The sequence below is a fragment of the Leptonychotes weddellii genome, chromosome 14, assembly GCF_054177405.1.
Source record: "Leptonychotes weddellii isolate Sample4059 chromosome 14, ASM5417740v2, whole genome shotgun sequence".
Classification (NCBI taxonomy): domain Eukaryota; kingdom Metazoa; phylum Chordata; class Mammalia; order Carnivora; family Phocidae; genus Leptonychotes; species Leptonychotes weddellii.
This window is the reverse complement of record NC_138382.1, coordinates 5,364,166-5,390,142: the sequence shown is the minus strand read 5'-3', so window position 1 is coordinate 5,390,142 and position 25,977 is coordinate 5,364,166. Positions and strand designations below refer to the sequence as shown.

General features: G+C 37.5%; 1 protein-coding gene across 1 annotated transcript in view; it reads left to right on the top strand.

The window, feature by feature from the left end:
• Positions 1-17,285, top strand: part of RCL1 (RNA terminal phosphate cyclase like 1) — a 156,516-nt gene extending 139,231 nt beyond the window's left edge. Inside the window, exon 9 of the mRNA XM_081802779.1 lies at positions 14,608-17,285. Within this exon, the coding sequence (XP_081658905.1) occupies positions 14,608-14,740 (133 nt within the window). The 3' untranslated portion in view covers positions 14,741-17,285. The remainder of the gene's footprint in view (positions 1-14,607) is intronic.
• The last annotated feature ends 8,692 nt before the right edge of the window (positions 17,286-25,977 follow it).

Genomic DNA, 25,977 nt, shown 5'->3' with positions numbered 1-25,977 from the left:
GATAGCTCAGAAGAAATGTGAGAAATGGATTCAAGGAAAAATTGGCTAGGAATTTTTTTTTTCTGTTTGATTTTTAAGTTAGTAGGGGTCTTTCTCCAAAAATTTTCTGGCTTTTAGATTCAGGTTAAATGTTGGAAAGATGTGAGGGATCAGGGAATTAGTCAATAATGGAGAATGATGGGGTAAACTCCACTTCAGAAAATTTATCTAGGTTTGCCTATGTGGAGAAATGGGACCACTGAAGCATGAGATTTGCGTTTTGTGTCCCAGCTTAGAGAACTTCCTCCGGAAATGGAGTTGTCACTTTGAAGCCCAACATCCAGTTGCCTTTTTCCCAAGAAAAAGGAAATTGCACATTCTGATTACCCAGTATTAATTATCCCTAATTAATGAACAAAGCACAGTTTTTCAGTACTTTCCTGCTTGGAACTCTGGAAGCAATTGAGTGAGGCAAGATCCCTATAGCCATAAGAGCTTTTTTTTTTTCCTTGAACAGACAAAAGTAGGGTAATTAAGAGGGTAAGAGCAATAATTTTTTTTTTATAAGATTTTATTTATTTATTCATGAGACACAGAGAGAGAGAGAGGCAGAGGCAGAGGGAGAAGCAGGCTCCCCACGGAGCAGGGAGCCCGATGCGGGACTCGATCCCAGGACCCTGGGATCATGACCTGAGCCGAAGGCAGACGCTTAACCGACTGAGCCACCCAGGCGTCCCGAGCAATAATTTTATAATCACAAAGACCTCAACAGATTTAATCAATCCTTTGACAAATTCATTAGATTAATATTCATCCTTTTCTAAAGGCCACTGTTCAACATGGATGAAGAGAGGGAAATGTTTTAATAACATCCCAGTGGACTGAGTATCATAACTTTAATTTTTCAAAGTGCTTTTGTTTTTTTTTGTTTTTTTAAAGATTTTATTTATTTATTTGAGAGAGAACATGAGTGGGGGGGCGGAGGGGAAGGCAGAGAGAGAAGCAGACTCCCCGCTGAGCAGGGAGCCCAATGTGGGGCTCGATCCCAAGACTCCAGGATCATGACCTGAGCCGAAGGCAGACGCTTAACTAACTGAGCCACCCAGGTGCCCCTTCAAGATGCCTTTGTAGCCATCATTTTATTTTATTTCACAGTATTTCTATAAAGTGGGTCAGGCACTTTAATATCCATTTTAAAGATATCTCTAATAGAGAAGTTACATTTTCTAAATGAAATCCAGCAACTACTTAGTGGCTATGATGTAATTAGGCTGTGAAGCTCTTGAGGACATCTAAAATCAGACTCATGCCATCCATGCAATGCCCTATGAATGCTCAAAGAAAACACACTTCAAGTAATTTATCCTTACTAAAATAGTTTCACTATGGGACAATGAAGTTCATTTTCCCAGGTCTTTAGTATAAAGTTTACCTTTGTAATGGATTAATTGTTTAGCTAGAAAGCTATATTCTGCTGATTAGTATATGATGAAAAAACACCTATATTTTTTCTGCTTCATGGAAATGGTAGGAAGTTTTAAAAATATAAAGTACATTTTTTCTTTATAAAATTAATGTGCATCATTAAAAATAACTTGAAAAATATTCCAGAATGTTGACATCTGAAGTCAATTGTGTTTCTTTTATGCATAACTTTCCCCCAGCATTTTATTATGAAAATTGTCAAATATACTGAAAAAGTGAAATATCTGCACAGTGAATTCATGTATACTCACCACCTAGATTCTATAATTAACAATGAATTTACTTTATCACATATTTATCCAACCATCTATCTGTTGATCTCTCTATCCATCTTATTTTTAAAAAAGATTTATTTATTTATTTGAGAGAGAGAAAGAAAGAGTGTGAGTAGGGGGTGGGGAGGGGCACGGGGAGGCGGGTAGAGAGGATCTCAAGCAGACTCCACAATGAGTGCATAGCCTGATGCAGGGCTCTATCCCATGACCCTGAGATCATGACCTGAGCTGAAACCAAGAGTTGGAAGCTTAACCAACTGAGCCACCCAGGTGCCCCAATCCATCTTATTTTTTATGCGTTTTGTAGTAAGTTGTAGACATCAGTATTCTTCATCCAGTACTTAGCATGCCAATCATTAATTAGAGTTTAGTATTTATTTATGTGTTTCTGTGACATTAGCTTTATATATAGTGAATGCACAATCTTTATTGAACCATTCAGTGTGTTTTGGCAAATGAATATGCTTGGGTAACCCAAAACCCTATCACAATATAGAATATTCCCATCTTCCCAGAGAGTTCAGTCATATTCCTTCTCAGATAATCCCTACATACGCATCCATCAATGTATATAAGAATATATACAATGCATATAGGAATTTCAGTTGCACATCCTCACTGACATTTAGTATTGTCAGTTTCTCATTTTAGCCACTCTGATGCAGTTACAGCAGTATTTCACTGACTAATGATTTTGAGCACTTATTCATGTGTTTGTGGCATTCCTATATTTTCCTTTGTGAAATCTCAGTTTAAATCTTTTGCCTTTTTTTAAAAGGATTTTTTATTTATTAATTGGGGAGAAAGAGACAGAGGGAGAGAGAAAGAGCATGAGCAGGGGGGAGAGGCAGAGGGAGAAGCCAACTCCCGGTTGAGCCAGGAGCCTGACATGGGACTCTCTCCCAGGACTCGGAGATCACAACCCGAGCAGAAGGCAGACGCTTAACCATCTGAGCCACCCAGGTGCCCCTCTTTTGCCCTTTTTAAATTGGGTTGTTTGACTTTTTAATATTGAGTTGTAGGGCTTTATATGTTTTGGATAACAATCTTTTGTTAGATGTATGATTTGCAAATCTTTTCTCCTCGTCTATGTCCTACCTATTCATTTTCTTAGCAGTGGCTTTTGATGTAGAATATTGGTTCACTGGGTTATGTAGATCTTTTAAATTGTTGACATATTTCATTGTACAAATTTTTAAGATAACATTCGTTAATATCACTACCAATCTTAGCAGAAAAGTTTTAAAGTATTGAAAAACTGTCAAGCTTATGTTGGACAATACGAGGGTTCCAAAATTCTAATTTTTGCTTGAAAGCTTGAATTTTATATTTATATTATCAGTTTTTCCTCTTGAGATGATAGGCTTATTTACTTTCTTTTCAAGACAATGCCTACCATTACCCAATTCTGAATTACCATAGTTTGTTTATCAGTCATTCTTTCAAACAGAAATGATGCCCTGTGAAAAAATTGGCTAATTCAGCTCACAATTCAACCGCCCAAGTGTTTTTCCTTGAGAAAAACCTTCATACTTCAGTGTGCAGCATAAGTGCTTTATGTGTATTCTGATTTCATCATACAGAATATTAAAAAGCTATATCTGGGGCGCCTGGCTGCCTCAGTTGTAAGAGCATGCAACTCTTGATCTCAGGGTTGTGAGTTTGAGTGCCACGTTGGATGTAGAGATTACTTAAGTAAATAAACAAGTAAGTAAGTAAGTAAATAAATAAGTAAACAAGTAAATAAACAAACTTTAAAAAAGATATATCTAAGCAATCCAATGAAAAAGTGAGTGGAAGATCTGAACAGAAACACCTCACCAAAGAAGATATACAGATGGCAAATAAGTATATGAAAAGATGTTCAACGTAATATGTCATTAGGGTAATATAAATGAAAATAATGAGATATCACTACACACCTATTAGAATGGCTAAAATCTAAAATGCTAACATCACCAAATGTTGGCAAGGATCGGAAATAACAGGAACTCATTCATTGCTGGTAGGAATGCAAAATGTTATAACCACTTTGAAAGACATTTCAGCATTTTCTTATAAATCTAAACACAGTCTTAGCATACAATCCAGCAATCACACTCCCTGGTATTTATGTAAGTAAGTTGAAAACATGTCCAAGCCAAAATCTGCATGTGAATATTTATAGCAGCTCTGTGCATAATTGCCAAAACTTGGATGGAACCAAGATGTCCTTCAATGGGTGAGTGGATACACAAACTATTATGTCAGTACAATGGGATATATATTTTTAAGCAATGTAAAGAAATGACCAAGCCATGAAAAGACATGGAAGAACATTAAATGCATGTTGATAAGTGAAAGAAGCCAATCTGGAAAGGCTACATACTGGATGATTCCAACCAAATGACATTCTGGAAAAGGCAAAACTTTGGAGACAGTAAAATATCAGTTATTTCCAAGAAGTTAAAGGAGAAGGGCAAGGATGAATAGGTGGAGCACAGAGGATTTTTACTCATTGGAACTATTTATGATACTCAATGGTGGATATATGACATACAAAACCCATAGAACTTAATACAACTCAAACTGTGAACTCTAATGTAAACCATGGACTTTATTTAAGAAAAATGTGTCAATATTGGCTCATCATTTATAACAAGTGGATCACACTAATGCAAGATGCTAAAAATAGGGCAACTGTGAGTCGGGAAAAGTGAGAGGATGTGGGAATTCTCTGTACTATGTGCTTAATTTTTCTGTAAACCTAAAACTGCTCTAAGAAAGTCTATTAATTTAAAAAAGATAAATGCTGAAGGGTCAAGATTTAATAAAATTAATAATTTTTACTGATTCATCAAGACATTCTTAAATAAAACTGGCTTTTTCTTTTTTTAAAAGATTTTATTTATTTATTTGAGAGAGAGAGAACAAGCGGTGGGGAGGGGCAGAGGGAAAGAGAGAGAGAGAGAGAGAAGCAGACTCCCAGCGGAGCAGGAGGTCCGATGCGATGCTCAATCCCAGGACCTGGAGATCATGACCCAAACAGAAGGCAGATGATTAACCGACTGAGCCACCGAGGTGCCCCCTTTTTTTTAGTTTTTTAGATCAGGGTTTCTGGTGGTACAGAGTTTGATGACTGTTAATATAGTTTGGTACCACTGCCTTGATTCATGGTAAGGTGCTAGCAGTTTGACAGCTATTGCCTCGTTAGTGTAAATGTCAACCAGTGAAAATAGTGCGTGTTATCTTCATGTTGTTTTGAGAAATTTGACCTTGTAAGACTCTACAAAAAGATCTCAGAGATCTCTAGAGGTCCATGGCTCATCTTTTGAAGTCTGTTGGACTATGATGATCCTAGGTGTTATTTTCTTCATATTCATCCTCTTTGGAATTTATTGGTATTCTTGAATATTTAAGTTTATGTTTTTACTAAATCTGGGGAAATTTCAGCCATTATTTTATCTTTGGTACTCCACTCTTTTTTCTTCTTGTGAGACTTAATTAGATAAATGGTAAAGTATTTGGCATTGTCCCACAGGTCCCTGAAGCTCTGGTTTTATTTTTTCTCCAATTTCTGTTTTCTCTTCTTCAGTTTGGATAATTTCTGTAATCTGTCTTCAAGTTCACTGACTCATCTGTCATTGTCAATATGCTTTTAAGCCCACTCAGGGAAATTTAATTTTCACATAGTATAGTTTTACTTCTAGAATACTTCACTAGAATACTAAAATAGGAAATAATAAAGTATTCTAGTAAAGAATATTTTACTTCTAGAATAGAAAATTTGGTCCTGGGGTGCCTGGATGGCTCAGTCTTTGGGCATCTGCCTTTGGCTCAGGTCATGGTCCTGGGGTCCTGGGATCGAGCCCCGCATCAGGCTCTCTGCTCCGTGGGAAGCCTGCTTCTCCCTCTCCCACCCACCCTGCTTGTGTTCCCTCTCTCACTGTGTCTCTCTCTGTCAAATAAATAAATAAATAAATAAATAAATAAATAAAAAGAAAATTTGATCCTTTTCATAGTTTTATTTTTTTCCTGAGATATCCTATCCATTATCTCATTATGAGCATATTTTCCTTCACATCCTTGAGCATTATTATGATGGCTGCTTTATTTTTCTTTTATGTTTTTATTTTAATTCCAGTTAGTTAACATACAGTGTTATATTAGTTTCAGGTATACAATATAGTGATTCAACACTTGCATGCATCACCCGGTGCTCATCACAAGTGCCCTCCTTAATCCCCGTCACCTGTTTCACCCATCCCTCCACCCATCTCCTCTCTGGTAACCCTCAGTTTGTTCTCTGTAGTTAAGAGTCTTTTTCTTGATTTCTCTCTCTCTCTTATTTTTTCCCCTTGTTTTTGTTTTTTAAATTCTACATACGAGTGAAATCATATGGTATTAGTCTTTCTCTGACTGACTTATTTTGCTTAGCATTATACTCTCTAGCTCCATATGATGGCTGCTTTAAATCTTACTGTTTATGCCTACAGCTAAGTCATCTTGGTGCTGGTCTCCATTAATTACCATTTTTTGTGGGGGGATGGGTCACATTTTCCTATTTCTTTGTATGTCTAGTAATTTGGAATTTCCCCTGGACATTGTAGATAATACATTGAAAAGACTTAAATTCTGTTATGTTCCTTTGAAGAGTTATTTTCTGTTTTACTTTTACTGGGTAGTTACCTTGGCTGAACTCAAACTCCAAAGTCTGTCTTTCCTGTAATGGGCAACAGTTAAACTCTGTATCGTTGAGCTTAGCTTAGCTGGGTTGTTTAGCATGTGTGCTGTGCATGTGTAACTCAGAGGTCAGCAAGAGGTCTTGGGCAAAGTTGATACGGTCTTTACTGGGATTTATCTCTTCATTTCCAGCTGCCATGTTTGCCCAAAACCATATCACCTAACTCTTTAAACCAGAAAGACTGCATGTTTTATATTGGAGTATTGGCTGCCCAGGTTGGCACTGTCTGGGACTTACCCTCAGGCAAAGAGCTGTAAAACCAGGAAACTCTCCCATTGATATTACCTATTTCCACCTGTAGACTTCCCTTCAATTTCCATCTGCCTTTGCTTACTCTCTAGTGCTTGCAGGTGGTTGTTTTCTTGGTCGGTCTTGATGAATGTTTGTCAATTTTGTCAATGTTTCCAAAGAACAACTTTTGGTTTTATCGATACTTTCTATTGTTTTTCTATGCTGTATTTCATTTTTATCAGTTCTAATATTTATTATTTCCATCCTTCTGGAAGTTTTAAGTTTAGCTTGCTCTCCCCCCCCCATTTTGTTAAAGCATAAAGTTACATTACTGATTTGGTAACTTCCTTTTATTAGAATATATATTTATACATTTTATTTTATTTTTTTATTATTATGTTATGTTAATCACCATACATTCCATCATTAGTTTTTGATATAGTGTTCCATGATTCATTGTTTGCGTGTAATACCCAGTGCTCCATGCAGAATGTGCCCTCTTTAATACCCATCACCAGGCTAATCCATCCTCCCACCCCCGGCCCCTCTAGAACCCTCAGTTTGTTTTTCAGAGTCCATCGTCTCTCATGGTTCGTCTCCCCCTCCGATTTCCCTCCCTTCATTCTTCCCCTCCTACATTTTATTTTTATCATGAAGTGATTTCAAAAAGAAGGGAAATTGAGAGAGAGGGAGAGAGAATTATATCCTAAATATCACTATACAATATACTTACAATGCAGCTTAAAATATAAAATATTTCAATAGAGAACCATTCCCTAATCTTTCTGGATCTCATTTTCCAACCTCCCAACCAGAGTTAATCATCATTTTGAATTTGAAATAGTGATTACAAATTTTATTTATTGCTTTATACTTCATTATATTTGTGTGCAAATTAAGTCAAAGCCATATATATAGTATTGTTTTCTGTTTTAATACTAAAATTGTATCATTATGATGATTCATTCAGCTCTGTACAGTTCATTTCTAGATCTGTAGAATACTTTTGTGTATGCATATACTAAAATTTACCATCTCTTCTTCTGCCAATAGACATTTTAATTATTTCTAAATTCTTATGATTTCAAATACTGCTCCTGTGAGCATTCCTGTACACATCTGTAAGAGAACATATTTAAGTGTTTCTTTAAGGCATAAACCTAGAGTGGAATGGATGGTGAATCATATGTAGCAGTTCAACTTTACTAGGTGTTCACCAATGTAATTTCTTCTGTTTCTTTTTTTTTAATGTAAGCATTTACAACTATAAATTCCCTGATGAGCACTGCCTTTGCTGTATTCTTATAGGTTTAGGTATGTTGTATTTTTATTTTTATTCATCTCAAAGTATTTTCTCTTTCCTCTTGAGCTAAATAAATGACTATTTTTTTCCAGTTCTTTGAGAAATAATTGACATGAATCACCAGCATCCTTGTGATGAGAACTTAAAGGATTTACTCTCTTAATGACTATCCTGTATATCATTCAGCACTGTTAATTATACTCATCATGTTGTATATTACATCCCTAGCACTTATTTATCTTATAAATGGAATTTTGTACCTTTTGACTACCTTCAAAGTATTTTCTAATTTTATTTATGGTTTCTTCTCTGACCCATAAGTTGTCTAAGAATGCGTTGTTTAATTTCTACATATTTGTGAATCTTCTATTTTTCCTTCTGTTGCTGATTTCTAATTTCATGCCACTGTGGTCAGAGAAGATACTTTGGATGATATCAATCTTTATAAATTTATTGAGACTTGTTTTGTGATCTAACTTATGCTCTAACCTGGAACATGTTCCATATACACTTGAGGAGAATGTGTAGTCTGCTGTTGTTGAGCGGAATGTTCTACATATGTCTGTTTGGTCTAGTTGGTGTGTTGTGTTTTTCAAGTCCTCTATTTCCTTATTGGTCTTCTGTCTATTTATCTGTCCATTATTGAGCATGGACTGTTGAGTCTCCAGCTATTATTGTAGAACTGTGTGTATTTCTCCTTTCAATTCTGTCAGTTTTGGGGCTCTTTGTAGGTGTATATAATTTTATAATTTTTACAACTCCTTAATGGATTGATTGTGGATATAATTTCCATCCTTGTCTCTTGTAATAGTTTTTTACTTAAAGTTCATTTTACCTCATATTGGTGTAGCCGTCCCAGTTGTCTTTTGGTTACTATTTGCATAGAATTACATTTTTCCATCCTTTTACTTTCAACCTGTTTAAGTCTTTGGATAGAAAGTTAATTCCTTTTAGACAATATATAGTTGGATCATTTTTAAAATTCATTCTGCCAGTCTCTGCTTTTCTTTTTTTTTTTTTTAAAGGTTTTATTTATTTCACAGAGAGAGACACAGCGAGAGAGGGAATACAAGCAGGGGGAGTTGGAGAGGGAGAAGCAGGTTTCCCGCGGAGCAGGGAGCCCAATGCAGGGCTCGATCCCAGGACCCAGGATCATGACCTGAGCCGAAGGCAGACACTTAAAAACTGAGCCACTCAGGCGCCCCAAGTCTCTGCTTTTTAATTTGAGAGTTTAATGCATTTATATTTAAAATACCTACTGATAAGGAAGTACTTACTTCTGCCATTTTGCTATTTGATTTCTGTATGTCATACCTTTTGTTCCTCAATTATGTCCATTACTGCCATTTCTTTGCTTAATATTTTTTCTATTTTATTGTTTTGATTTCCTTTTCATTTCTTTTTTTGGATAATTTTTATTTTTTTCCCTTAGTGGTTACCCTGGGGATTGTAATTGACATCTTAACTTTATAACTTCTTTATTAGTTTATAAATTTCTATGATGAAGTTTGAATTTATATCCAGTTTCAATAATATACACAAACTGTGTTTCTTTACTACTTTATTCCTTTCCTCTTTAAGTTGTTGTTTTTACAATCACATGTTTATCTATTGAGTGCCCATTAACATAGCATTATAATTATTGCTTTATGCACTTGTCATGTAAATCATACAGAAAAAAAGAGGAGGTACAAACCAAATATGCAATACTACTGGCCTTTACATGTATCTGTGTAGCTACCTTTACCATTGTTCTTTATTTCTTTGTATGGCTTCAAGTTGCTATGTAGTGTCCTTTCATTATAGCCTGGAGAAATCCCTTTATCATTTCTTGTAGGGCAGATGTACCAGTGACAGACTCCCTTACTCTTTGTTTATCTGGGCATGTCTTAATATCTTCTTCACTATTAATTAGTGTATTTAGACCATTGATGTTTAAAGAGATTATTGGTATAGTTCGATTAATATCTACAATATTTGTTGTTTTCTGTTCATTGCCCTTGTTCTTTGTTCCTATTTTTGCCTTCCACTCTTTTTCTACCACTTGTGGTTTTAATTGCACATTTAATATGAGTCCATTTTCTCCTCTTTCTTAGCATATAAGTCATACTTTTTTTTTTACTTTGTTTTGTGATTTCTCCTAGAGTTTGCAATGTATGTTTACAACTAATCCAAGTCTACTTTCAAATAACATTGTACTTCGGGGAGCCTGGGTAGCTCATTTGGTTAATCATCTGATTTCAGCTCAGGTCATGAACTCAGGGTCCTAGGATCGAGCCCCCGGTGGAGCCCCATGTTGAGCCCCTTGTTGGGCCCTGAGCTCAGTGGGCCCTGCTTGTCCCTCTGCCCCTCCCCCTGCCCATACACACTCTTCTGTCTCAAATAAATAAAATCTTCAAAAAAAAAAACACATTGTACTTCTCCATGCCCAGAACAAATACTTTACAATAACAAAATATTCCCAATTCATCCCTCTCATCATTGCTATCATTTGTTTCACTTACACATAAACATACACAAGAATATACATAATATTGTATGCTTTATATTATATATATGGACATATATATTCAAATACATTGCTGTTATTTTTATTTTGAACAAATTGTTATCCATTAGATCAATTAAGAATAAAAAAATAAAAGTTTTTCTTTTTTAAGATTTTATTTATTTATTTGATAGAAAGAGACACAGTGAGAGAGGGAACACAAGCAGGGGGAGTGGGAGAGGAGAAGCAGGCTTCCCGCCGAGAAGGGAGCCCGATGCGGGGCTTGATCCCAGGACTCTGGGATCGTGACCTGAGCTGAAGGCAGGCACTTAACGATTGAGCCACCCAGGCACCCCCAAAAGTTTTAATTTAATTTTCATTTATTCCTTCCCCAATGCTCTTCCTTTCTTTACATAGATCCAAGTTTCTGACCTATATAATTTTCTTCTATCTGAAGAACTTTTAACATTTCTTGGAAGGCAGATCTACTGGTGACAAATTCCCTCAATTTTTGTTTGTATGGAAAAGTTTTTATTTTTCCTTCACTCTTGAAGGATAATTTCACAGGGTACCAAATTCTTGGCTGGTATTTTTTTTCTCTCTCAACACTTGAAGTATTTCACTTACTCTCTACTTAATTCAGTGGTTTCTTTGGAGAATCAGATGTAATTCTTATTTTTGCTTCTCTATACATGAGACATTTTTTTCCTTTTAGCTTCTTTCAAGATTTTTTCTTTATCTTTGATTTTCTTCAATTTGAATTTGATATGCCTAGATGTAGTTCTTTTTGTTTGTTTTTTTTGTTTTGTTTTGACATTTATCCTGCTTGGTGTTCTCTGAACTTCCAGGATATGTGGTTTGGTATCTGACATGAACCTGGGGGGAAATGCTCAACCATTATTGCTTCAAATATTTCTTCTGTTTCTTTCTCTTTCTTCTCTTTTTGGTGTTCACATTTCACATATGTACACCTTTTATAGTTGTTCCACAGTTATTGGATATTCTATTTTTTTTTTACCCCAGTCTTTTTTATCTTTGCTTTTCCATTTGGGAAGTTTCTATTGTTATATCCTCAAGCTCAGAGATTCTTCCTCAGCTATGTCCAGTCTACTCCTGAGCCTATTAAAAGCATTCTTCATTTCTGTTACAGTGTTTTTTATTTCTAGCATTTCTTTTTGATTCTTTCTTAGAATTTCCTTCTCTCTGTTTACATTGCCCATCTGTTCATGCATGCTGTCTATTTTATCCATTAGAGTCCTTAGTATATTAATCATAGTTACTTTAAATTCCTAGTCTGGTAATTCCAACATCCCTACCATATCTGAATTTTTTTTCTAATGCTTGCTATATCTCCTCAAACTGTTTTTTCCCTTTTAATGTGGCTTGCAATTTTTTTGTTGAAAGCCAGACACAACGTAATGGATAAAAGGATGTCTGGTAAATAGGCAGTTAGTGGTATGATGGTAGTGTATGGGAAGAGGGGAAAGCATTCTGTGGTTATATGACTAGGTCTTAGTTTTTTAGTGAGTTTGTGCCAGTGGACTGTGAACTTCACAAATACTTCTCAGTCTCCCTCTCACACTTCATTAAGTAGGACAGGATGGCTAGAAAGGGCTAAAATTGGTTATTTCCCTTTTCCCACATGAAAGGCTAGAATAGGTTGGAGCTGCATATTTCCCTGTCTCTGCTTTGGTCAGGCCTTGATAAAACCCCAATAGTCTGGGCTTTAGTAAAATAGTTTCTCTTGAGACAGGTCTTATTAAGAAAAATAGAATGTTGTGCCATATTTCAAAATGGTTACTTACCCCCTCCTCCTGCCAAAAACTAAAGAGGATTTTACTCCAATATTCACTTGAGAACCAAGTCAGTTACAGGTTAGGTTTTCCTTCCCAGGCACTGGTTCCTTTGAAGATTTCTGCTTGAGAGTTTCTGCTCTAGTTAAGTCTTGATTCTCTGTATCTGCCCATCTGTGTCTTCCATGTTTTGGGTGGCAGTTTGCCCTGTGCCCTCACTTCTGTGATGGATCAAAGAAGAGTTATTGATTTTTTGTTTCTTTGTTCAGCTCTTTACTTGTCGTTGGGATAGGATGATGATGTCCAAGCTCCTTACATGCTGGACTAGAAACTAGAAGTTTCTCTTTCATTTTTGAAAAAGTTTTCTAGATATAGAATTCTTGGTTGACTGTTTTTTCTTTCAGCACTTTAAATATGTCACCCCCCACCCCCCGCCCCGGGCTCATGCCTCCGTGGTTTGTGACTAGAAATCAGCTGTTAATCTTTTATGGATCACTTGTACATGACAAGTTCCTTCTTTCTTGCTGCTTTGGAGATTCTCCCTTTATTTTGGCTTTTGACAATTTGACTTTAATGTGTCTATGTATGAATCTCTTTTAATTTATCCTACTTGGAATCTCTGAGCTTCTTGGATGTGTAGATTTGTATCTTTCATCAAATTTGGGAGCTTTACAGCTATTACTTCTTCAAATATTCTTTCTGCACCTTTCTCTCTTCCTCTCAGTCCAGGACTCCTATTATGTGTATATTAGTATACTTGATGGTGTTCCCCAAGGTCCCTTAGGCTCTGTTCTTCATCATTCTTTTCTCTTTCTGCTACTAAAACTAGATAATTTCAAATAACCTATTCAAATTCACTAATTCTTTTGCCATTTCAAGTCTGCGGTTAAAGCCCTCTATGGAATTTTTCATTCCAGCTGTTATAATGTTTAGCTACAGCATTTCTAATTCTGCTATGGATTGAATGTTTGTGTTTTCCCCAAATTCATATGTTGAAATCTACCCCCCCTCCATGTGATGGTATTTAAGAGTGGGGCCTTGGGGCACCTGGGTGGCTCAGTAGGTTAAGCATCTGCACTGGGCTCAGGTCATGATCCCAGGGTCCTGGGATTAAGCCCCAAATCAGGCTCCCTGCTCTGCAGGGAGCCTGCTTCACCCTTTCCCCTCTGCTCCTGCTATCTCTTTCTCTCTCTTTCAAATAAATAAATAAATAAAATATTTAGAAAAAAATAAAGGTGGGGCCTTTGGTGGGTAATTAGGTCATTGGAGTGGAGCCCCATGGATGGGATTAGAAGAACTCTTATTAGAAGGTGCTAGACAGTTAGCTCACTCTCTTTCCACTATATTGAGGATACAATGAGAGCTGGCAGTCTGCGACCTGGAAGAGATTTCTCACCAGAACCTGACCATATTGGCGTCTTGATCTTGGGCTTCCAACATCCAGAACTGTAAGAAATAAAGTTTGTGGTTTATAAGTCACCCGATCTATGGTACTTTGTTATAGCAGTCCAAACTGACTAAGATAATTCCTTTTTATAGTTTTATCTCTTTATTGATAGTCTCTGTTTGGTGAGAAATTATTCTTCTGGTTTACTTTAGCTCTTTGGGCATATTAAAATGTTGATTTAAAGTCTTTGTTTAGTAAGTCCTGAACTTCCTCATGGAGACAGTTTTTATTAATTTCTTTGTTTCCTTGAAGGGGCCCTACTTACTTATTTCTTGAATGTCTCATAATGTTTTTTAAAAAACTGGATGTTTTGAATACTTTAATGCAGCAACTATGGAAATAATATTCTACCCTCTCCCCAGGATCTGTTGTTGTTCCTTGTTGTGGGTTGTTGTTTGCTTGTTAAGTGACTTTCCTAAACCATTTTTGGAAGTGTATTCTTTGTCATGTGTGAGTACTGAAGTCTGTGTTCTGTAGCTTGTATTTTGGCAGTTACTCTAAGTCCCTAGGACCAACAAAAATTAAAAAAGAGGAAAACAACCCTCTTCCAGTCTTTGTAGATTGGTTTTTTTGTTGGGGCACTCCTTCAATGACTTGACAGAACTGTGCCTAAGTCTTTGCTTTTTGCTTGCACAGAATTTGTAGGCCAGCTAGAGGTGAAAGCTTTGGGTATTCTTGGGCTTTTTCTGAGTGTGTGTCCTGCCCTGTGTATGTTCATGGCCTTCTTGATTCCCTGGTATACATGGGAGTTTTTAAATTCCCTATTTCCCCATGTATCTCCTTTCCCAATCCCTTCCATTCTAGTCTGTCTCTTGCTTGTCTCAAGTGTTGTTCCTTGCTCCAGGCTGCTGTGTCTCATACCTTTGCTTTTAAATGCTTTCAGCGAAAGCTACCCAGAAGTAGCCCCAGCCCTGGGAATGCTCCGTGTAGGATGGAACAAAGAGAAACCTTTGTGCAGTTCCCTGAGGGAGTTACCAGGGAGGTCGAGACCTATAACCACACTGCTTGGAAAATAAGGTTTGTATTTCTTCTTCTGGCACTTGAAACCTGTAGAAGGGTTGCAGTCTGTCATCCTCATGACCACTTTCATTGTTGTTGTTTGTTTTTCTTTATGGAACATTTTTTTGTTTTTTTAGATTTTGTTTATTTATTTGACAGAGAGAGAGCACAAGCATGTGGAGTGGTAGGCAGAGGGAGAGGGAAAAGCAGGCTCCCTGCTGAGCAGAGAGCCTGACACAGGGCTCGATCCCAGGACCCTGGGACCATGACCTGAACCAAAGGCAGATGCTTAACCACCTGAGGCACCCGGGCACCATGGAAAGATTTTTTAACTCCAAATTAGACTTATTGTATAGACACTGGGCTATTTATTTTATCTATTCCTTTTTTTTAAAGATTTTATTTTTAAGTAATCTCTACACCCAATGTGGGGCTCAAACAACCCCACAATCAAAAGTTGCACGCTCTACCTTCTGAGCCAGCCAGATGTCCCTACCTACTTCTTCTTGAGTGAATTTTGATAGTGTCTTTCAAGGAGTTTTTCTGTTTCATCTAAGTTATCAAAAGTACTGGCATTATGCTGTTCATAAGATTCTCTTAATGTCCCTTTAACTATATGATGTGCACTGATGCCCCTTTTCTTCCAAAAATATTGGCAGTTTTTGTCTTCTGTTTTCTCTTTTTTGATAAGTCTATCTAAAGTTTATCAGTTTGTTGATCTTTTAAAATAACCAGCTTTTGTATTTATTGACTTTCTCTATTGTTTTTGGTTTTTTGTTCTAAAGATTTTATTTATTTTTTTGAGAGAGAGAGACAGAGATAGTGACAGGATAGCAAGAGAGAGCATTAGGAGGGAGGAGAGGGAGAAGCAGGTTCCCCGCTGAGCAGGGAGCCCGATGCAGGGCTTGATCCCAGGACCCTGGGATCATGACACGAACCGAAGGCAGACACTTAATGACTGAGCAACAGGTGCCCCTGTTTTTCTGTTTTTAATGTAACTGTTTGCTAGTCTTATCTTTATTATTTCTCACCTTCTTTTTGCTTTGGTTTTAATTTGCCCTTATTTTCTATTTTCATAAAGCCAAAGCTTCTATTACTGATTTGAAACCTTTCTTTTTTTCTAATATAATCAATTGATGATATAAATTTCCCTCTAATTATTACATTAGCTGTGCCCTAAAAATTTTGATATGTGTGTTTTCATTTTCAGTCATTAGGGCATTTTCTAATTTCCCTTGTGATTTTTTTTGTTTGTTTGTTTGATCCATAGATGTACTTAACATTGTGTTGGTTAATTTCCAAACCGTGGTTTTCCAGGTAACTTTCTGTTACTGATTTTTAGTTTCAGATGTTCAAAGCTTAATGATTTTTCTTTTCTTTTTTTTTAAGATTTCATTTATTTATTTGAGAGAAAGAGCCAGAGAGACAGCACGAGCAGGGGGAGCAGCAGTGGGAGAGGGAGAAGCAGGCTCCCCACTGAGCAGGGAGCCCCACGTGGGGCTCGATCCCAGGACCCTGGGATCATAACTGGGGCCGGAGGCAGATGCTTAACCAGCTGAGCCACCCAGGTGCCCCAATGCTTTCTCTTTATATGAGAGAAGGGTGTGGGGGAGTAGGGAGGATTTCATCCTGTCCACAGGGGCTGCTGATCACTAGGTGCACATCTATCCTACCGTGGGAAGCTCTCTCAGTTTCCTACTTAACCTCAGTTATTTAGTACTGTTAATCTGAGGCATGGGGGATGGTAGGTGGGCAATTTAAAACACAGCAGTGCTCTCTTAGCACAAACCAGCGGCTTCTTTCTCTACCAGATCTTCTGGTTGTAATGTTTTTGAGTAGGTTACAGAGTTGTGCAAAAGTTGATTCTGACTGTTTTAGCCAGTTCCTTAGTTGCTTTTGCAGAGGGATGAGCCCTGGAATCTCTACTCCACCATTTTCAGTTCATGTTATATATTTTAATGAACATAGTTTTGGTTTTTGAATAAAAGTCTATCTGGTAGATTGCCATAATTTACTTATACTTTTTCTATCATTGAATATTTAGCTTATTTACAATTTTTTGCTATTTTAGATAAGCCTACAAGGAGCATCTTTGTACATAAAGCTTTTGTCATTTCATTGGATTCCTTCTTTAGGATACATTTCTGAAGTGTCATAGCAGGGTCTGAGAGTATAACCATTTTAACATTCCTAATGCTATTACCAAATTTGTTGAAAAGATCTTACCAATTTGTACTCCAACCTCATAAGTAATTTTAAACTTTGAATTGTTCTACAGTGGTTCTGTTGTTGGCAAAAGTCTTTATGGGAAGTAATACATATTTTAACTTAATGAAGTGCTTCTCAAACTGCAGTGTGCATAAAAATTAACACCAGATTTTGTTAAAATGTAGAACATGATGCAGTGTATCTGGGGTGGAGCCCAAGTTCCTGTTTTTCTAACACGCTCCGAAGTTGTTCTGATGCTGCTGGTGTGATCCCATTGCAAGTAGGAAGGCTTTTGAGGCTTTAGCTGTGATCGAAAAGGAAGTGGGAAAGCCTTTACTGAGTTTAAAAAGTGAAGCAAGTTTGAGAAATGTCACTTTTTTAAAAGTCCCAAAGAAAGTAATTTCCCCAAATTGCCTAAATTAAATCAAGAAAAATCAAAGAAAAAGGGTGAAAGGTTGTTAATGATATTAATGAAGGGGGAAAAAAAGTAAAACTAGAGACACTGTCTGTGGTTTTGACTAAAAAACTCAGGTTGGAGAGTCTCTCTCTATAAGGAGTATGTTGGGGCTTGAAGCCTGATATTAAAATTAATAAGATAGTCTTTTATCTAGATAAGTAACATTTTCAGTTTTGTCAATCAAATACATAAGTCTCTTTGGTATCATGATTTTCTCTGTAGAAATTTCATAAGTACACAAATATGCCTAAGACTGTTCTTTCCAAGTTAAACAGATGTTTATAAATACCTTTATTTTTCATTAGACTAATTTTAAAGGTTATTGCTATCCTAAACAAATTCAAATTTCTTAATGGGTATTTGTATATTTACTCAAGGCATTCAACCCATCTGCACCCAAGGCAGTGGCTAATTTAATCATCTAATGTTCTAAAACATAAAGGATAAAATTATGTAAAAAATGATTTTATGCTTACATCATTGGACATCGTAATTGTCTACATTATTGTCGTTAACCTAATAGAGAGAATTTCTTTTTTGTCCTCCCTCGTGGGAGTGGGATAAAAGAATTGTGGACATGCTGTTTGGCCTTTCTGTGTCTTGAGTCAATTCAATAAGTATTTATTGAGAGAGTATTTAGGTTCTTTATTATTTTAACTGTGATATAATTACCACATAAAATTATTCAGGGAGACACTTGGCAAACAAATCACTGCAACAGTCCATGTTTTGGTATTCTACAAGTTGTGTTGGGTTGAAATTAATATGACGTATTAGAGATTGCAAGGTGAAAAAAATTGACTGTCACTATTATCTAGTCATTTTTAATTGATGACATAAACAAATGTCTAATTGTTTGTTCAAGAAAATAGCGGCCTTCAGATGCTCAGCATTTTATAAATGGGCTCACCACTATGTTGCAATGGTGAGGGCAGATGCCCCTGTAGATTAATATTTCATAGCCTAAAACTTATGCCTCTTTTTAATAATATTAACACAAAATTCACACACACACACCATCCAGTGAGACTCTGATATTAATTTCCTTCCCCTCATTGCCAATGGTCTGTCTAGAAAGCTCTGGGCCAAGCAGGGTATAACAGAGTTATTTCCTCAATAGTCAAGTTGCCTAGCTCCCTGAGGATTAAATATTAAGTATTTCAAACATGTGAAGAAATCTAAGTAACTGCATCCAGACTTGACTTTAAGGGCCATGTCAATGTTAAGAGTCATACCCTTAACATGGTGTTAATTTGCTGGTATTGGCATGGGCGCATTAGAGTGCCATGTAGAACAATTCATCCCTCGTGTTTGGAAGATAAATGGAGGTAAGAATGCTTTTGCTCTATTTTTAAATTCAGCCAATGATTCCATGGAAGTTTCTGCTTCTTTCTTGATACTTCCCATTATTTTCCAACTCCTAATTTTTGCCTTATGGACCTGGAGCAGGGTAGTAGGCAGGGCTCCTGGGGATTCTTGTGTGGAGGCAGGCAGGGTTCTGAATGGTGAGGAAGGCTGGAGGGCTTTGTTGGAGTAGGTTCTGGGGAAGAGTGGTCTGAGCTGGGTGGCTCTCTTTAAATAAACTGGTGACCTCTGTTGGAGTCCTCAAGCCTTCGAGGACTGCTAAGTGAACTGGGCTCCCCTCTAACTATATGACACAGCTATAGATCTCCACCAGGAGAGAAATGATTAGTGGTACTGCTGGCTTTGCAAGGGCCCAGAAATTAAATATCCAGTGCCTGCTGGATTCCTATATCTTATAGGGCAAGGGGTGGTGAGGGCAGTTTATTAATTCTAGTCCAATATTATGAATTTCACCTTAATTTGAGAATGGGTTTATCAGCATCATATACAGTTGTGTTTCAGCTGTAGCTCTCCATTGGGATAAACTGGGAAACTTTTTTTTAAGGATTTTATTTATTTATTTGAGAGGGAGGGAGGGAGAGAGAGAGAGTGCACACGAATGGGGGGAAGAGCAGAGGGAGGGGGAGAGGGAGCAGGCTCCCCGCTGAGCTGGGAGCCTGACGCGGGGCTTGATCCCAGGACCCTGAGATCATGACCTGAGCCAAAGTCAGACACTTAGCCCACTGAGCCACCCAGGCATCCCTCAACTGAGAAACTTTTTAAAAAACACCAATGCTTGGGCTTCTTTCCAGATCAGTTGAATTAGAGTCAAAAGACAACAGTTTCCCCTTGGCCTTGGTAATTACCCAAATGCAACAAGGAGGATGAGAAGCAGAAATGTAAATGCCATTTTTGATATGTTTAGGAGATACCTATAATCATGAACCACAAAGTATGTGGGAGGGTTGTATGAGATAAGAGTCCTCATGGCTGCAGAACTCAGACCACGTCAACAGAAGATAGTTCTCCAAAGCATGAGGCACACCTTGGTTGGAAAGGTAAAAACGTGTTTGGATTAATAGGAGTAGGGTTGGCAAGCTGGCAGCAGAAGCTTCCCTGTGACCCTATTACCTTCTATAACTTCACCTCCTCTGTTTCTAAGTCACTCCTTTGAAGATCCTAACACTAAGAATCCTTCAACAGTCCCCTACTGGACAAGCCATTAATACTTTCCTGTTGCCCTCACCCACCTCATATCTTCCTTCCCTTGCTTCCTTTCCTTCCGTGGTCAACTATTTGAATTAGTTATTTGCACACACCCTCAACTTCCCTGCCCTGTTTTCACTTCCTCTTACTCACCTTGGAAAACTCCAACCCTGCTTTAATTGAACTTTCCCCATTCTGAGCTTTGACTTGTGCAGCTGAATGTGGGTGGAGAAAACCCCATGTTTCTGAGTCTCACTTTAAATTCTTCATGTCGAGCAGGCTCTTAACCTTGCCTGGTTATCAACTATATTTCCTTGGTCCTTTCAACCTCCTGCTCTTCTAGATGACTTCATGTTTATCTTCAAAGCCCAACATCTCCACACACTCCCACCCAGATTCACTGTTTCCTATGCATAGGAAAAAAAAAAAAAAAGAATCAATCAGGAAATAGAAGACTCAGCTCTCAGTCTTGTAGCCCTATAACCTGACTTTTTTTACTCTCTGGCAGCCATGGAAGGACTCTGCTCAAGGGAATCTGCTGTGAAGTGTGTAGTTGGCTGACGGCCTCCAGTCAACACACTTATGGTTTTACTGCAGAGTTTACTTGGAGAGCCCTCCATTCCCCGACACCTCTTCTTTTTTTTTTTTTTGAGATTTTATTTACTTATTTGTCAGGGGGAGAGAGAGAGAGCACATACGCACATGTGTGAGAGAGCACGAGTAGGAGGAGGGGCAGAGGGAGAAGCAGGCTCTGCGCTGAGGAGGGAGCCCGATGTGGGACTGGATCCCAGGACCCTGGGATCATGACCTGAGCGAAAGGCAGATGCTTAACCCACTGAGCCACCCAAGTGTCCCTTCCCCCACACTTCTACTCTCCTTCTTCGGCTTCTCCCAGCCAATGACTGAGCATCACGAGAATACTAGAGTACTCTCATTTTTGCCCCACATGTGATTCTTCTAACGGGCAATCTCTGCTCAAAGACTTCCTGTTGACCCAGTCAAGACTTTCTGAGTAGCACTGCAATCTGAGTGTCTTCCTACCCAATCGTCTTTTTTTTTCCTCTATTTTTTAAAGCTTTATGGAGATAAAATTCACATACCATACACTGCACCTATTTACAGTGTTCAACTCAATCATTTTTTTATAGCCACAGAATTGTGCAACCATCATCACCATTGATTTTAGAACATTTTCATTATCCAAAAAGGAAACTGATACCCTTTAGCCTTCACCGTTCAAACTGCCAATCCCCTACAGCCGTGGACAACTGTGAATTTACTTTCTGTCTCTATAGATTTGCTCCTCCTGGATAATTCGTATAAACACAGTCTTGTAATATGTGGTCTTCTGTGACTGGCTTCTTTCACTTAGCATGTTTTCAAGACTCATCCATGTTATAGCATTTATCATTACTTCCTTTTTATTGCTGAATAACAATATGTTATATGGATATACCATATTTTATTTATCCATTCATCAGTTGATAGATACTTGAGTTGTTTCCACTTTTTGCCTATTATAAATAATAGTGCTGTGAATATTTGTGTGCAAGTTTTTGTGAGGACATTTGTTTCCATTTCTCTTGGGTATATTCCTAGGAGTGGAATAATGTTGGTCCATGGGATAACTCTGTTTTTAACTTTTCAGGGAACTACCCAATTCTCTTCTATTTCTTCTTCTCTTTCACATGTCTCAGACTTGCATCATGGTCTGAAGGCTCTTCCCACCTACCTTCCCACCTTTCTCTCTTATCCTTCCCAAGCATATATCCCAATAAATCCCTTGCACATCTAATTTTATCCTGGCATCTGCTTCTCATAGGACCTAAACTTACACATCCTGGATGAATGCTCTATGCTGCCATGTAAGGCCAAACATTTCATTTGTGATCTAGATCTATTTCCTCTTCCTATTCAAGGACACAGATCCAACAATTCCCCTTCTTCATCCCTCATCATGAATTGTTACCTTGCTACTGAACCATTTCACTGGATTACCTGCATGCTGTTATTTCTCACGATTAATTGTTTAATTAATTAAATCATTCTTCTCTTGGCTTTGCTTCCCCTTCCAGTACTTCCCACATTTCTCTCTTCTCCTTTAATAAAAATACCCCCTACTAGTTGTCTGTAACTTCCATCCTCAGTACTCTGCCCATTCTCTCTTGAATCTATTAGAGCAGGATTTTGCCTCACTAATCTGTAACTGCTTTTGTCAAAGTCATCATCAGTGACCTCCAGTGTTAAATAGAACAGACAATTCTCCATCCTTATCTTACTTGATATGGCAATATTTGATGTAGTTGTTAGTAACTTTTCTTTAAAATACTTTATTTGGCTTCCAGATCACCGTACTATATTGATTTTTCTCCTATTTTACTGGTCCCTCCTTGTCAGTCTCATTTGCTGGTTCCTTGTCATGTCAGCAAACTGTGAACATTGGAGTCTACCAGATCTATGTCATTGGACTTCTTCTCTTTTCTATCTAAATCCACATTCATTCTTTTGGTGACTTCACCTAATCCCATGGCTTTAAATATAATTTCTATGCTTATGACTGCCAATTTATATATTTGGCTCAGACATCTCTGCTAAACTTCAGTCTGGTATAGTTAGCTCCTTTTTTTTTTTTTAAGATTTTTATTTATTTATTTGACAGAGAGAGACACGGCCAGAGAGGGGAACACAAGCAGGGGGAGCGGGAGAAGGAGAAGCAAGCCTCCCACCAAGCAGGGAGCCCGATGCGGGGCTCAATCCCAGGACCCTGGGATCATGATCTGAGCCGAAGGCAGACGCTTAACGACTGAGCCACCCAGGTGCCTCAGGTATAGTTAGCTCCTTATCTGACTTCTCCTTTTGTGTAACTAATAAGCTTCTCATACTTAACATATCCCAAACTGAACTTGTATACCTGCTTCTTACCCAGTCTTCTTCATCTCAGTAAAGATAACCATTCTTACAGTAGCTCAGGCCAGAATCTTGGAGTCATCTTTAGTGGCTTTCTTTCTCTTACATCCTAGCTCTAATCCACTAGCAAATCTGTTGATTCTAACTTCAGAACATATTTAGAATGCTGTAACTTCTCACTATTTCCAAGGCTACCACTCTGGTCCATTCCAAACCACTTCTCACCTGGCCTTTGTGATAGGCTCCTTAATGGTCTCCATATTTCTACTTTTGACTCCTGCAGTCTACTCTCAACACAACATCTAGAATTATCTGATTAAAATGGAAGTTAGCATACCAAGTATCAAAAGATCTCTTTGGGACAATCAGGTACCATTTCAATATGAATTAGGTAATACATGATATTAAGGAATTATTGGTTTCTTTGTGTTATGATAGTGGCATGATAGTTATGTCTTTTTTTAAAGATTTTATTTATTTATTTGGCAGAGAGAGACAGCAAGAGACGGAACACAAGCAGGGGGAGTGGGAGAGGGAGAAGCAGGCTTCCCGCTGGAGCAGGGAGCCCCATGTGGGACTCGATCCCAGGACCCTGGGATCATGACCTGAACCAAAGGCAGATGCTTAACAATGGAGCCACCCAGGTGCCCCGATAGTTATGTTTTTTAAAAAGTGCTTACTTGTTAGAAATATATATAGTTAGAGGTGCACACTAAAATATTTACAGGAAAAAATTACATGATAGATGGGGCTTGCAAAAAATGTAGAGGGAGGTAGAAAAAAACAAGATTGGCAAATGTTGATAGTTCTGAAGGTGAGTCATAGGCTTAGGAAAATTTATTATCCTATTTCCAACACTAGAACAGAGGAGGGAAATACCTCCAAAGTTCTCAAGGGAACTAAGGCACAACCAAGAAATGTATGGTAACCAAACTTGTTTAAGTAGAGAAGAAACAGAAAAACATTTTTGAACATGCACTACTTAGAGGCCAGTTCTCCTGAACTCTTCTTGAAGAAACCACTAAAAGATGAACTGACAAACAGAGAAACTATAGCAAAATGACTGATGAATGTTCCCTCCCTGTTATTGTAGGACTAAGAATACCGTAAATGTGGAGGTTATAGCTGTAGAACAGAATGTAAATTTTTGAAAGAAACCACATAAGTTATGAAAACAGTTCCAATACTACCCACTTTTAAGCTCAAATGACATCTATTTTAAGAGAACATCCTTCTTGGGAAGACAGCTAACTTCAAATAGCAACTTTAATACTTAATGGTTACGTTATTTTGGGCCAGTTAACTTCACTGCATTTCATTTCTTGTCTGTAATATAGACATACTAATTCTTGCCTAATAGAATATACAGCAAAATAATGAAAAGTTCACTCATTCAATAGTTATTGGTACCTACGAGCTACCAGGCACTGTCCTAGGTGCTAGGTATACAGTATGAATATAACATACTTGGATCTTACCTCCTACTTGAGAAAAGACAGACAAGTAAATAAATGAAATATATTGTATGTGAAACGGTAAGAAGTGGTATGGAGAAAATCAAATCAAGGAACTGGTGTAGGGAGTGGTGTGCTGAGGGCTGGGAGACATTGCAATTTCAATTTCATCAGTGTTTCTTAGCACCTGCTATGTGTCTAACTTTGAATGGTACTGGATATGCACTGGGAAATGAGACCGATATTTCTGCCTTCACATTCTACAAGTGAGTCTTTGGGTTCTTTTGCAATGAACTCTTCTTACACATGTCCTACCAGACAAGAGATAAGTGCATTGCTTGGGCTGCATCATCTTTGATACCTTCGTAACTTATAGAACATGGTATTTAGACTTGATGATTGTATCTAATCAGTGATCTTTAATTTCTGTAAGGTTCTTCAACACTTCATGATTTTAGAATTTGTTTCATTTGTATTAAGCGTACCCAATGCTATTTGACTTCAATTCATTGCATTGTAACTTAATATAACCTTAATAAAATTATGGACTTCCATATGATCTAGGCATTATACAGCAACTATTCAAATATGCACAAGTTTAATACCTAAGAATAATTGAAGAAAAATTGGAGTTGTATTCTTTTTTTAAGGTTTTATTTAAATTTCAGTTAGTTAAAAGTGTCAGGTGTACAATATAGTGATTCAACACTTCCATTCAACACCCAGTGCTCATCACAAAGTACCTTCTTAATCCCCATCATCTATTTAACCCATCCCCCCACCAAGCTCCACTCTGGTAACCCTCAGTTTGTTCTCTATAGTTAGAGGTCTGTTTCTTGGTTTGCCTCTCCCTCTATTTTTTCCCCCGTTGCTTGTTGGTTTTATTTCTTAAATTCCACATGAGTGAAATGGTATTTGTCTTTCTTTGACTGACTTATTTTGCTTACATCATACTCTTTAGCTCCATCCATGTTGCAAATGGCAAGCGTTCATTCTTTTTTATGTCTGCATAACATTCCATTGTATAAATGGTACCACATCTTCTTTATCCATTCATCAATTGTTGGACACTTGGGATGCTTCCATAATTTGGTTATTGTAGATAATGCTGCTATAAACTTTGGGGTGCATGTATCCCTTTGAATTAGGATTTTTGTATTCTTCAGGTAAATACCTAGTAGAGCAATTGCTAGATTGTAGGGTAGTTCTATTTTTAACTTTTTGAGGAACCTGCATACTAGAGTGGCTGTACCAGTTTGCATTCCCACCAATAGTGAAGAGGGTTCCCCTTTCTCCACATTCTCACCAGCACTTGTTGTTTCTTGTGTTGTTAATTTCAGCCATTCTGACAGGTGTGAAGTGACGTCTCATTGTAGTGTTGATTTGTTTTCCCTGATGATGACTGATGTTGAGCATCTTTTCATGTGCCTGTTGGCCATCTGGATGTCTTCTTTGGAAAAATGTCTGTCCATGTCTTCTGCCCATTTTTTAGTTGGATTATTCATTTTTGGGCTGTTGAGTTATATAAGTTCTTTATATATTTTGGATACTAATTCTTTATCAAATATGTCATTTGCAAATATCTTCTCCTAGTCGGTAGGTTGCCTTTTAGTTTTGTTGATTGTTTCCTTCACTGTGCAGAAGCTTTTTTTTTTTTTAAGATTTATTTGTTATTTAT